Genomic DNA, 14724 nt, shown 5'->3' with positions numbered 1-14724 from the left:
TAATCTTCTATTTTATTCTGTTTGTATTTCATGCTCAGTATTCAGGTTATGTAAAAAAATAATGTAGTGACTTATTTATAACTTTATTGTGAAATACTTTAAAACAATCTGTATGAGAAATCAAGTTATAAATAAGTCTTTCATTTGTACCCTACTAGTTGATTTATGCAAAACATTATGTTGTAAATGCTGAGACATCTGCTTTTCAAAAGCAGTAGCTATATCTTATGTTTCTGTTACTGAGAGTGAATTAAAAACTTTAGCAATGAAGGCAATAGTATGTCTCTTCTATACAAAAAGGCAGCTGTAAGTTTTTATTTAGTATTTATGACTTGTTGCAGATTATTGCATTTTGAATTCACATTAATGAATGTATTATTTTATCAGGATGAGAAATAAGGGTATAAATCTTTCATTTATGCCCTATGATTTATGCAAAACATTGTAATATAAATGCTGAGACATATGCAATGCAAAAGCAATACCCATATTTTCTGTCTCTGTTGAAAAATTGTAACAATATAGTGAATATATCCGGACATCTAGACATATAATAATAATGAAGTTAATATAGTACAAAGTCTGAGATCCGGACATCTAGTGTCCGGAATGATCTAAAATCCAGATCTCAGTCCCACCTTCACCTTTTTTAAAATTTTGTTTTGTATGCTTTACGCTTGCATATTTGATTATGTCTCCTGCACATAATAAAACACGTGGAGAGTCCCAATTCGTAATTTCACTGCAGCACTAAATAAAATGCCTCGTTATTGAAGAAACAATCATTTTATCATAAATTTGTATGATTGAGAATTTGGCTCCAATCTGTATCTACTTGGTGTACGATGCACAAACAATTTTTTAAAATTAGTAACTAAATAATAAAGAGTATGGAAACCTTTTACATTGACATTATGCTTGGTGATGATTACGGATTTAAGTTAACCTTCCAGCACGCGGGCTTGGCAATTTTACATGAGCACGCCCATGTTGTATTTTTTACAACATCCGTTATTTTACCATTTTGGACACGAAAAACGATAGAAATGAGTGAATGTTGATAATAAATTTTTTAAGAAATAAAATATTAATCTTATTATTGCAAAATACAAATGATACCACATTTAAATATAAGTAAATTATTTTTGTTAGTGAGATGGAAATGCAGTGATGTATTTCATTATAGAAAATTTTTAATTTATTATTTAATAATTATATTTTAAAATTGAAGCTAATTTTAATAGTCATCAAAGACAAATATAGACAATAAAAAAGGAAAACACCTTGGTAGTGAAAAAAAAGTAAGTTTAGAATTACTTACTTCTGCAGCAAAATTTACTTCTTTTACAAAAAGGCACTTTAAACTAACTGTAATGTTTTTATTTATTTCTAAAAAATAGAAATAAAAGAAAATAAGGAATGGAAAGAAAATAAGGAGCGGAAATTGCTATTGTTCTCCCATCCAAATGTTCCTTGTCTTCCTTTTCTTCATCAGATAATTCTTGAAGAATCCAAGCAAAATCAGCTCGTTGTTTTGCCATGTAAACCGATATAAAATTTACAGAGCCAAATGTATTCAAATTAAAATAATACACGGCAATTAATAACACAAAATTACAAAATATTTGAGAAAAAATATTTTCTGAATTTTAAAACACAACCATGTCATGTCATAACTTTTATGAAAAAGCAGTCACGTAGCACAAAAGCCCAGCTAAAAAAAAAAAAAAAAAAAAAAAAAAGGCAAATGACTTCCTGTTGCCAGTTTCATGATGTGGGGAAGGGTAGAAAGGAGGAATAGAAATGACCTTCAGATGTCTCAGCTTCGATATGCAAAAAATGTGCATTAAGAACTGAATTTGTTGCAAATTTTGCATGTGCGCTTGCTGAAAGGTTAAATGGCGCAATAAATGTTGACGAGGAGAAATTTAATAAAAATTTCTTTCCATGTGCTAAAAATAGATTTTCTTAATGATACTCATAGGCCAAAAGATTACATTTAGTGCTATTTGAATAAAGGATAAACATTACCCAGAACCTGATTTGTTATTCACATTAACCCAGAACCAGCGCCAGGGCTCGTGCGGCCGCACTGGGTGGCAGAATTTAGAGAAGACAAAGGGAGGTGCTCGGTAGCAGAATTTAGGACTCGCAGAGACTGCATCACATGGCAAGATATCTAGTGCCGGCTCTCAATAATCTTAAGTATATGTGAGAATTTATTTATTCAGGACTCAGATAAGCCTTAAGCATGTGCAAGAAATATATGTAAGTATAATAAATAATTAATACAATTCAGTCTTAATTGTCTCATAGCACGATAGAAGCAAGATAAAATTTAGTGGAGTAACTTGTCTTTAGTCGCCAATCTCATGATACATAGCCAAATATGTATAGTGAACGATAGTTAACTTTTAGGATCACAGCTACGAATTTTAAAGGTTTTCAGATATCGCAAACCAAAGGTGAACTTTTGAAATTAAAGGATTTTGTAAAGAAATGTGAAAAAGTGGTAATAAATGAAGATGATATAAAAGAAGTTTTTCATTGTGATGACAGTGCTCCTCAATTATCAATCAATTAATTGATCGTAAAATCTGTAGTATGGTTTTAGACCCAGAAAATACAGCTACCGATAATGAAGAAAGTGACCAAGAGTTTACTGAAAACGAAAGAATTTCGATGGACAAGTTAGTTGGAATTCTCGACACAGCAATTACAGGACTTCAGTAATGTAACTGAACGAAAAAATATGTCAGTCTGCAGAATTAAAGAGAAAGTATTAGCACAAAAAAATAAAGCAACTTGAAACAATTTACATTGAAAGAAAAACAAATAAATATTAAGCTTTTTTTTTGTAAATTTTGATACCCGTTTTTCGTAATTTTGAAGTATTTATGATTTTGATCATATGCTTCATTATTTCATAAATCACAATTTCATAATTTCTACATGCCGTCATACTAGATTTAAACTGATGATCTAATATCCGGAAAAATTACAAATCCGGAATCGCGGGATCTCAGAATTTGTACTGTATATAGTGAAACTTTGTCTGTTTCTCAGGATAGCATGTCACATTCGCAAGAAAATATTGTTAAGAAGAAACTGCAACCCTATAAAAAAGCATTTTCATTTGTGATGAAACATAATTAATTTGTTTACTTCCTGAAGGGGAAATGATATTGAAATAGGAAATTGTAGTAGGGAAAAAAGAGAAAAGGATTATCAGTGTACATGACATATTCCAGGAGAAAGAAAATTAAACAAAATGTTATAAGGACATTTCTTCAGCTTATAAATATCCATGCATTCTCCGGGTTTCAAACTTAAGGCTTTGGTAGTTGGCTGCTCTACAGCAATATCAACAGGGTGGTTGTAATATATACTACTAAAGAGTATAAAATTTGCTGTTCCATGTGGCTGTAGATGATGAATGCTATGTTGATTTAAAATCCTGCCAATAAATATCATAATTCATGAACTTATAATTTAATAATTCAATTTAAGAATTGAAATTTTTACTTGTCAATAAAAATTTCATGAAATTCTTCTTCTCCATATGTTTGTGAATTTAAGTGCTAATAGTCGTAAGAGAAGGATGCGTAAAAAGGTAAGAAATATAAAGTTAGCTTCCTAAAAATTATTTGAGAAATTTCTGTAAGAATTGCATGCAAGTTTTAAAATTTTTTAAGGTTTCTTTCTTAAAATGTATTACATGTTTGTAAATTAAGTGTTAACTGTCCTAAGAGAAGCATATATAAAAAGGTTAGCTTCCTGAAAGGTACCCAAAAGATGTAGATGAGAATTTTATGCAAATTTAAGGCATCGTTCCTTTTTAAAAATGTATTAACCTGAAATATTTATCCTGTACTTTAGAACTTAAAAATCATTTGTAAAAATCAATTAGTTTTTTAATAGGAATTTTTGCAATGTAACAAATTTACATAGTCAGCTTTGTATTCTTTCTAGAAACTGTAATAGTGAGCTCTTAATAAATAAAAAGCATATTAAGTATTTTAAAATTTGTTATTAAACTATATAGCATATTTAAATGGTGGTCGTGGACACTTAGCCAATAGGACACTTAACCAACACCAGTTAGCCGACAAGACATTTAGCTGACAGGGACTCTTAGCCGACATGTACACATATCCGACAGGACATTTAACCAACAGGACGTGTAGCTGACAAGGACATTTAGCCGACAGCACATTTAGCCGACACGGACACTTAGCTGACACAGACATTTAGCTGACAGGACACTTAGCTGAAAAGGACACTTCACCATCACGGACAGTTAGCCGGTATGACATTAAGCCGACAATGAGTTTAGCTCTTCCCAATGCTTTTAGATTTCTAATGCTTTCACATTTCATTACTACTTTACTCAACACATTCATTCCCGTTCGCTCCTCCTGCTAATGACATTTCCTTTCCTTGTCAGGAAGTAGTCCACCCTACTCTTCACGACTAATTCACCCTACTCTTCACGACACTGAAATTACTTTTTTATCTAAAATGCTATTTGCAGGTTAGGCATCACATATTTATTAATCTGGGATAGGGCTCCAGCACGGGAATATGTACCTTGTGGCCTGCGGCCACCTAACAGAAGTAGGTTTGGTTTATATAATTACGGCAAAGCCAGAGGGCTGTCTGCTTAATGGGAGGGATACCTTCGTGGAGGACTTTCTAAGGAAAACTGGCTATATATTTTACACATGGGGAAAAACACGAAAACTCCCATGCAGCCTGTCCGTTCGTGGGATTCGAAATTTGGACCGAACTGCCAGTGTTCGGTGACATTACCGCTCGGCTGCTGCTGGGCCTAACAGAAATACAGTGACCATTTTACTTAATATATAACCAGTCTCTTCCAATAAAAATTGCCTTTTTAGGCTAGAACTTTATAAGTGCATTAAAAAAAATGGGCACCAAAAATTTCCCTATTACCATGTAGCTAAAACAAAAATGAGAAAGAGAGGGAATGAAACAGAAAAAAAAAAAAAAAAAAAAAAAAAAAAAAAAAAAAAAAATGAAAAGCGAAATGAAAATTTATACATTTTTAACAGATATTGAGTTAGTTATATTTTATAAGAAAAAAATGAAACAATATAACATATTATATTGAAAATTACATGTCGCGACTTTCAAAACGGAGTACATAATATGATCTAGTTACATGACTGATCTAGTTAAATCTAGCATCGATAGATGTCACCACATTATGGTGGCTTTTCAGGATGTCTCGCTTTGCTCCACCCTCTTGGTGCCCCTCCTTCTGCACATTCCACCAATTTCTCTTTCGCGATTCTTCCATGTTCATAATTTCATATCGGCAAAGTTTTCGATATGAAGAGTGAAAAATGTAGTTTTTTCAGATATGTATTGAGTTATGAATGAAATAAAACCTTAAAGAATATTTTACTTCTAAATTAAATATAATGCACCAGTTTACTGCTATAAACATTAACCTAAGCAAGTATTTTCAGTGAGAAGCGTGGTCAATAAAATGTTACAGAATTTTATCTCAAGTATGGTGGCATGAACAGCCCATTATAGAGGTCAATAATTTATACCTTTGATTGTCTTAAGAACTCGCTTTTTTATAATTGTTTCTAATAACAAAATAATATATATTTCGAAACTAACCCTTCACGACCATATGTTTTGATAAAAATGCAATTCAAGAATAACAATAATTTTTATTGCATTATTCAGACTTTTCATGACAAGGAAAGGAAATTTTATTAGTGGGAGGAGCAAAACGATTTTGTAAGGGAAAGAATGTAACATGATGTATTTAGTAAAATAGTAATCAAACGTAAAAGTATTAGAAATTTGAAAGAGTGAGATTGGAAAATTAATATCATTAAGCAAACAAGAAAAATTTTTAATGATGTGAAAGTTTTCAAAGGAACCCAGGTGATTAAATGAAGAAGCTTTACAGATAAATTTTGAAGATCCCAAGTGTAATTAAGTGAACGCCGTACTAAGCTAAAAAAATTCTTTTTTCCTTTCAAAATTTAATTCATATTCCCTGACGAGAAATTTCAGCGCTTTTTCAATTTGGCCAATATACACCAAACAGCACGATGCATATCAAACAATGCTAAATTATCCCGATGATTAAAAGCATGTATAAGATCTTTAAGAATCAAAAAATGAATTTTACTCATAGGTGAAAAAATAACTTAAGTATTGAACTTATGGATAAGTCGAGAAAGTAAGTTTAAGTAATTATTGGGTATGTGTCAACTGAACGTCAGTGTCGGCTTAGTGTCCTGTTGACTAAGCGTTTTGACAGTTAAGTGTCTTGTAGCTAAATGTCCTGATGGCTAACTCTCTGTGTCAGCCAAATGTCCTGTCGGCTAAGTGTACTTGTCTGCTAAATGCCCATGTCGGCTAAATGACCTGTTGGCTAAGTGTCCGTGTCGGCTAAATGACCTGTCAGCTAAGTGTCCCGCCGGCTAACTGGTGTAGGTTAAGTGTCCTGTCGGCTAAGTGGTTGTCGGTTGTCACGGACCCTTTAAATGGTTAGGTTTTAATTTGAAACTGCTTGTTTGATAAGAAAACTACTGATATGATTTCTAATGAAGTGTTTCACCTTTAGTACATTTTATTTTCAGAAAATATTTTGGCAGAACACCATTACAACTTGCTGAAGGTGATGAAGAATTGACAAACATCCTGTTAGTTTATACTAATAAAGATTCAGGCTCTGAAAGAAGTATGTTATGTATTTATTTATAAGTTGAGAATATACAGTAATCCCCTGACTTATGTAAATTTGCAGTTATGTAAGTGTGCAAAAGTTGCAACATTCAAACTGAGAACTACCAATTAGAAATAAGGAAGAGCTCCATAAAATGTTCCGAAGAAAGTATTCTGTAAACAGTTCCTCCTGTCTCTGATCCATACTTCTTGCATTTAAACAATATTTGTGCAATTAGTTCAGTCACTTGTTTATAACTGCTAATATTCATTGTTTATTTTCCCTTAAAATGTATTTAAAATGTGAGACAGAATGATGTTGCATGTTAGCAAGCCGTAGATTAAGGGATATTATTTGTGCATTCCAAACAGAAATATGCTTATTACATATCTCAAAACACTGCACTGCATGGTATTAGAATTTCTAAGTGCAAAATAAGCATCATTATTAATTAGAAAGGGAAAATAGTCAATCATTACTTCTACATCCAAAGATTCCAAACAGATACATTGGGTGGTCGGTTAACAAATAGTTCGGACTGCGAACAAATTGGACAACTAACACTTTCATGAAAGATTTTTGTGTTCGGCCAACAAACACATATCCAGATAACGAACACTTCTTGACTCTCGGAGCATAATGTGCAGGGTTGCCAAACCCAACAGAACAATAATCGTTTTTCATCTCTCTTGAATATGTTGCTTGCCTATTTAACTTTAAAGTTCTATTCTGGGGGAAAAAAGTGAAAGTTGTGTCCATCCTTCGTTCAATGAGACGGAGGTAATCAGGAAGACACACCTGAAATTATGAATGAAATTTTGACAGCTGCTAGAGATCTGGATTTGGAGGTGAACGAGGATGATATAGAAGAGCTCTTAATGGAACATGAAGATGAACTGATGACACAAGAACTCCAAGAAATTTTGAATGAAGAACACCAAGAGACACAGCGAAATGTGTCTCCTGAACAAGAGGAAGACGAAGGAGGACCAATGCCGACATCTGCCATTAGAGATCTTTTGAAGATGTGGGAGGATGTCGGATCAGTGGTCTTAAAATGGCACCCAAACCAAGCTGATGTCAGTGATTGGTGATTTTTAAAATGACAATGCTATTAATCACTTCCGGAAAATCCTGGAAAAGAGAGAAAAACAATCGACATTGGACATGTTCTTTAACGCCCCATAAACAAAAAATGAAAAGGACTGATTAATATGCAAGACTATATGTATGTATTTTTTTTAATAAACTTACTTAGAAATTATACATCCTTTTCTTTAATTTAATTTTTAGGGTCTTCAGAACGAATTAATCGATTTCACAAAAAAAAAAAAAAAAAAAAAAAAAAAATATGATAAATCTATAATTGGTTAACGAACAATTCGGATAGTGAACATAGTCTTGTAACAGATTATGCTCGCTAACCGATCACCCACTGTATTAAAAAAAAGGTACACTGCTCAAAAAAAAAAAAAAAAAAAAAAAAAAAAAAGGGGGGGACAGTGCTATATCTCTCATTCTACTGGGGTGATTCACGAAATTCAAATTGCGTTCTTCATGTCTTGAAAGCGCGACTTAAAGGATATATATTAGATTTATATATAGCATTATTCTAACATAGGCATTTTGACACAAAATCGGACTTTTTCTGAAATAACATAGCAATTTTTTTCCATATTTCGATTCTACGACTCAAATTTAGGCAGAATGCCAGTAATAAGTTTTGTAAAAATCGTACGAGTAGCTTTTAAATTATAAGCTCTCAAAATTTTAGCTCCTCAATGTTAATTGAATTTGGCAAATATTTATTAATATCTCTTTTTTTATTAAAAGTTTTTGATTTTTCCTTTCACATTTCGAAATTTAGGTTCATTCCAAATGAAATTTACCCATTTTTTGTGTTTTATTTTTTAAATTTCTATTTTTAAATAATTTTAATAAATTTTTCGAAAAAAAATTTGAATTATAACCTATAAAATTTTTACTGTCATCTTAAAGTAGGTGTATTTCTAAGCATACCTGCAAAAAATTAGACATTTTTATTCAAAGTTTTCTAAGATATACACGAATTTACATATTTTCGCTTTTTGAAATTTGCCATATTTTTTTTAGCGATAATAATGCCAAATGTGGTTTATGGAATTTGTTACAGTGAATTGCCACAGCTATTTTTAACCTTAAATTTCAAGTACAATTGTACGGAGAATTAATTATATGAAATTTTTTCCCGCAATGATGCATAATATTTATTAATACTATATGAAAAGCTATTTTATAAACTATAGATGATATTATTCAAATTTTTAACTACTTTTTAAATTTCTCTCTTTCTTCCTTGTTTTAAAAAAAATATTTGTAAGAGTAAATTTTAATCTTGGGTGTTTTATCATTTGCTACTTTAATTTAACTTCGTTTAAATCAAATTGTCTAAAATTGAAAACTTTGATGTTTATTTGAATTTTACGAAAATATTTTAACTGCATAATTTATTTCTAAACAAGCTGTTGCTTATGAAGTGACTGAAAGAACGGATGATACTATCATACATATTTTTAAAGCACAGTATATTTTTATAGAAACATAAGATTTAGAAAAATCATTTTTATAAAAGTCAAACTATGATATAAACATACAACCCTCTAGAGACCGAATAAATGAAAGTTCAATGGTTATGTAGAAATGATCTGCTGCTACTTAATGGCTGAAGAAGTCAGCAGGTTCTGTGGACAAGTAAGAATAATTATATAAGCGACACCCAAATTCTGGATTCAATTAACAACGAGGGTATGATGTTTATTAAATTAATTTAAGGCATCTTTTTTTTGAGCGATAATAACGCCAAATGTGGTCTATGGATTTTTGTTACACTGAATTGCCACGGCTATTTTTAACCTTAAATTTCAAGTAAAATTTTACGAAGAATTAATTATATGAAATTTTTTCCCTCAATAAGGCATAATAAATATTTATTAATACTATGAAAAGCTATTTTTTTAAATTATAGATGATATTATTCAAATTTTTAAAAATTTTTTTAAATTTCTCTCTTTCTTCCTTTTTTTTTAAAAAAAAAATTAAGAGTACATTTTTCTAAGAGTAAATTTTTACCTTCGGCGTTTTATCATCTGCTACTTTACTTAGTTTAAATTGAAATGTCTAAAACTGAGAATTTTCGTTTAATGTTTATTTGAATTTTATCAAAATATTTTATGACATTAACTGCATAATTTATTTCTAAACAAACTGTTGCTTTTGAAGTGGCTGAAAGAGCGGTACTATCATCCATATTTTTAAAGCATAGTATATTTTTATAGAAACATAAGATTTAGAATAATCATTTTTATAAAAGTCAAATTATGATATAAACATACAACCCTCTAGAGGCTGAATTAATGGAAGTTCAATGGTTATGTAGAAATGATCTGCAGTCACTTTATGGCTGGATAAGTCAGCAGATTCTGTGGACAAGTAAGAATAATTATAGAAACGACACCAACATTCTGGATTCAATTAACGAGGATACGATGTTTATTAAATGAATTTAAGAAGTTTTTAAACATAAAAAAATCAACTCATTTTTTATCCTAAAATGTATTTTTATGCGTAGCGTATTTTCATTATATCCTTAAAATCCTATTTTAGAATGTAATTGTCAAGAATTGAATTCTAATCATCAGTAATATAATAAGTAATTATTATGGTTATTAATAAATCCTTCTTATAAAGTAATTGAAAGTATTTCAAAAAACTTTCTGTCTGAAGGCAAATATTTCTAATTTTATATTAATCAAGATTGCACACGATATTATTTATTTGCACTTCATTTCTTACCGTCAGTTCTAGTAAAAGTTACAAATCAATTATATTTAATTAAGGATTGGATTGGATTATTTAATTATGGCAAAGCACACGAGGGCTATCTGCCTAAAGGGAGGGATGCCTTCGTGGAGGACTTTTTATGGGAAACTGGCTCGTTCGTAGTTAGAAATCAATTATATTTAATTAAAGAATGACCATCTAAGTTTAGAAACAGCGTACCGTAACAGCAATTCAATTATTAGCGCCATATCTTTCATGTTACTCCCGATTGGCAAGCTACATCGCGCTTAAACTAGGTTAGTTGGTTATTTGAACATAGAAAGAACATGGGAGCTATTTGGTTAAGATGCTTTCATAGAGAACCTATAAAACTTCGAAAACCAACCATGCAGCCTGGGTTAGACTTCGCAACAAACAATTAGTATTTAACAATATTCCAATGCTAGGCAACAAGTGAGGCTCCAATTTAATATTTTATTTGTAAATATTTAAAATATTGTTGTATTCTTAGACACAAAAAGCATAATTTAAGTTTTGTTAACTCGTTAGTAAACTACCAAGCCGTAGTGTAAATGAATATTCAATTTGTTTTGAAATAATTGTATTCACTTAATATTCTTGGAATATGAGCTAAAGAAGGAACGTTCTCGGAAGATTAAAGAAGTGTTTAAATCCAGTGATATTAGGTTTGTCTTACAAGCGCAGGATCAAAATGATGCTGCAATTGCCCGAGTAGTTGACTTGTAAATAAATAGCTGTGAATTAAGCAGATGACTTTTAATCTTATGTTATTCAGTCAAAAAAGTATTACAAATGTTTTGTATTGCATCACAATGCATCTTTTCATTGTTCAATAACCAATCGGAGAACCGCTTGTATTCCGAAAATAAGTATGTGTACTCAATTGTCCTGCATGTTCTTCAAATTTGTCTTCTTGTGATTTTTTTTCTTTCCCAAAAACTAAAGTTGCCTCTCAAGCGAAAGTTTTTTGACATTTAAGAGACAAAAGGAGTATGACATCTACTTTTAGAGGCATGTCAAAAACAGATCTCTACAAGCCTTCTTTTCCATTACGTGTTGTGCATTCAGACAAAAAGTTGTGTCAGCGTAAATTCTATAACCTATTTTTATTACACTCTGATTACTTTATTAACATACAGTAAATATATACTAAACCTTTTACTTCAGCTTCAGTAATTTGGAATTTTTGTCGGAACTAGGACTTGGAGATAAGTCAAATTGAATATTTTGGATAATCCAATAAATTCAAGGTCGAATTTCAATATTTTATTTTCGAAGGGAGGGGAAATGTTTTCAGTTTTGGTCCATTATCCTAAGTATATTTGCTTCGATTCTTTATTTTTCCATAAAAGCAAAAAATTTACGTATGGTATACATATAACGCATAGCTTCAAATGAAAATTTAGTAATATAACGGAGTGGTTATAATTAAAGTTCCACATTGAAATGGTCATAAAACGAAAACTACTGGATCAAATGTTATCAAACCTGGTAATCGTGTAAAGGAGGTCATAGGAATTTATTTTCCGCGAAAAAAAGGAAGTTTCAAACCTCACCACCAGGCTGGAAATGGCGCTGTATGCAATATTTTTAAACGAAATATGGGTCGGAATCTAACTTAACCTTTTGTTACACGGGTTTATATGTTGTATACCTTTAAGAAATTTTGAAGTAAGCAAATTACTATTTAAAGGCGTTAAATTCGATAAAAGTCGAGTAAGCCATCCGTGTAAGGGAGAAATTCGTCCGTGAAAATCACAAATTAGCGATTAGAAAATGCGACATCACAGATCACTCGCACAATTGCGTACAATCTGGAAATCGTTTTCTTACAGATCGCTAATTTGTAATTTTTGAAGCCTGAATTCGGCCCTAAAACATGAAGATACTGATTCAAAATGCTTTTAATCGATTTGGGGCAAAGAAATTCCTCATGTTATCTATCTAGTTCCATTGCATTCTCCTACAGCATTCGATTGCATAGCAGTCATTCCACACCTTTTGGTGTGGAATGACTGCTAGTTTCATAACCATTTTTCTCTTAATAGCAGTTAATAGCTGGACCACTGTGATTGCAGCTCGCTTAGAGTCAATGTTAAAATGTTTCGTGATACATGAACTGCAGTAACGTGGCATATTAGATACTATGATTTTTATGCAGTTCTGGGCCCCACTGCACAGTTACTTAGGAAACATTTCACGAATCAACGTCTTATAGGCCAACATTTCCCCTCTTCCCACTAGACCTCAAACCTCTGTGACTGTCAGCTATGAGGTTATCTCAAAAGCACTGTTTATGGTGATAATCTAAACAATTTGGCAGAAATGAAAAATGTGATACACCAACATGTCAGTAATATTCCTCCTGGTATGCTGTTGAAAATGCAGTAACAGGATTTAATATGCTTTCGGAAAATTTTGGACGTTACATTGAACATGCTTTATAACACATTTTGGAAATGATTAAACACATTTTAAACCGATGTTTTCATTTCTTATTTCATTTGGTGAGTTTTTGAACTCTTTTTCCCCCCCCTCCGCCGAAAATAAATTCCCATAACCTCCTTTACATGATTCCCAAGTGTGATAACATTTGGTCTGGTAGTTTTCCTTTTATGACCATTTCAAAGTGGAACTTTAATTATAACCACCATATAAATTAAACTTTGAAACACAGCTCATGTAATTGATATTTTAAAAAAATTGACAAGAATGCACAATTTTTACAAAGTCTAGCAATCGAAAAATATTTTTTTTCTTGTGTGAGCACTGAAAATAACTGTAGAAGGAAAGAAGAAAATTAGGGAGAAAAGTAAGCAAAAATTTGTAGGGAAATTTGTCTGTCAGACATACCAAGATGTTTCAAAAAGTTGGACGCTTTTGAAGATACTTTCAGGATACTTCAAAGAATTTAGGTGTTCAAAGAAAAAAACACTTGGACGTGTACACCAGCAAATACTATCAATTGAGCTAGTGTTAACAGAAAAGACAAAAATGGTATCATTGCAGATTAAAGTGAAGAGCGACTGGTTTTAGACTATATGGTTGTAGAAATTTAAATTACATTATAAAGTATCATATCGTATCATAAATTGAGAACCCCATGATTGCTCAATTGAATTATTTGAAGATTCAGGAGTTTATCCAGTGATGTATGTGGATGTGACCTAAAGACGTTTTTTTAGATCCTCATGAAACAGCGGCCGAGCGGTAAAACGCTGAACACTGGTAGTTCGGTCCGAGGTTCGAATCCCGCGAATGGGCTGGCTGCATGGGCATTTTCGTGGTTTTCCCCATGTATACAAGCCAGTTTCCCTTAGAAAGTCCTCCACGAAGGCATCCCTACCCTTAGGCAGATAGCCCTAGTGTGCTTTGTCATAATTAAATAAACCAAAACCTCTTGAGGAAACCAGTCTTTCCTTTCATCTCATACCTTCAAAATGTTTAGCCTCTAAAGACTGATAAAGGCTCTGACCAAATACTTCGTAAAGAACTTTCTAAGGGAAACCAGATGGCACACACGGTACACATGAGAAAATCCACGAAAACGCCCATGCAACCAGCCCTTTTACCGGGATTCGAACCCTTGAGTGAACTACCAGTGTTCAGCGACTTTACCTCTTGGCCGTTTGTGGACCTTTATGAAATTTAAGGCGATAACTTTATTTAAAATGATTGTCAGAAATATCAAGATATTTCGAAAAGTTGGATAATTTTTAATATATTTGCAGAATGCCTAAAGAAAAAGAGCAAGAATAAAGTAGAATGCCTGAAGAAAAAGAGAAGAAAAAATAAATTTTTGCGTAAAATTTAGTATTTCTACTTTTTTTTTAATTTAAAACTTTTTAATCTAATGATATTTGATTCTTGCGATTTCAAAAATAAAATATTTGATTAAAATATGAATAACATTTTAAGAAACCAAATGTAGGATAAAATTGTCTAAAGCAATGGGCACAATGATAAAACTGTTTAAAGCAGCGTATGCAAGTCATCCTAAGTTAAAATGTAGGTTATACATCTCTCTTATTTATATATTTCTTTTCTGAACAGAACATTGAAAGTCGTGTTTAATTGTGCTTTACTGTCATTTCTCTTTTAATATATGCAGTTTTCAAATGCATCGTAGTCAGGGTTACAAAGTATTCTTCCGAAACAAACGCAAT

At 31.6% G+C, this 14724-nt stretch overlaps 1 protein-coding gene across 2 annotated transcripts in view; it reads left to right on the top strand.

The window, feature by feature from the left end:
- The window catches only part of LOC118188987 (uncharacterized), a 116171-nt gene that overhangs the window by 27219 nt on the left and 74228 nt on the right, over positions 1 to 14724 (top strand). For both annotated transcript variants that reach the window (XM_085823953.1, XM_085823954.1), the window contains one exon: positions 6633 to 6733. In XM_085823953.1, coding sequence (XP_085680079.1) covers positions 6633 to 6733 — 101 coding nt within the window. The remainder of the gene's footprint in view (positions 1 to 6632; positions 6734 to 14724) is intronic.

The sequence above is a fragment of the Stegodyphus dumicola genome, chromosome 9 (assembly GCF_044657685.1).
Source record: "Stegodyphus dumicola isolate Sdum_Otavi_A_Nest chromosome 9, ASM4465768v1".
In the NCBI taxonomy this organism is placed as follows: Eukaryota; Metazoa; Arthropoda; class Arachnida; order Araneae; family Eresidae; genus Stegodyphus; species Stegodyphus dumicola.
Note: the sequence above shows the minus strand (reverse complement) of the source record. Positions and strands in the feature narration are given on the sequence as shown.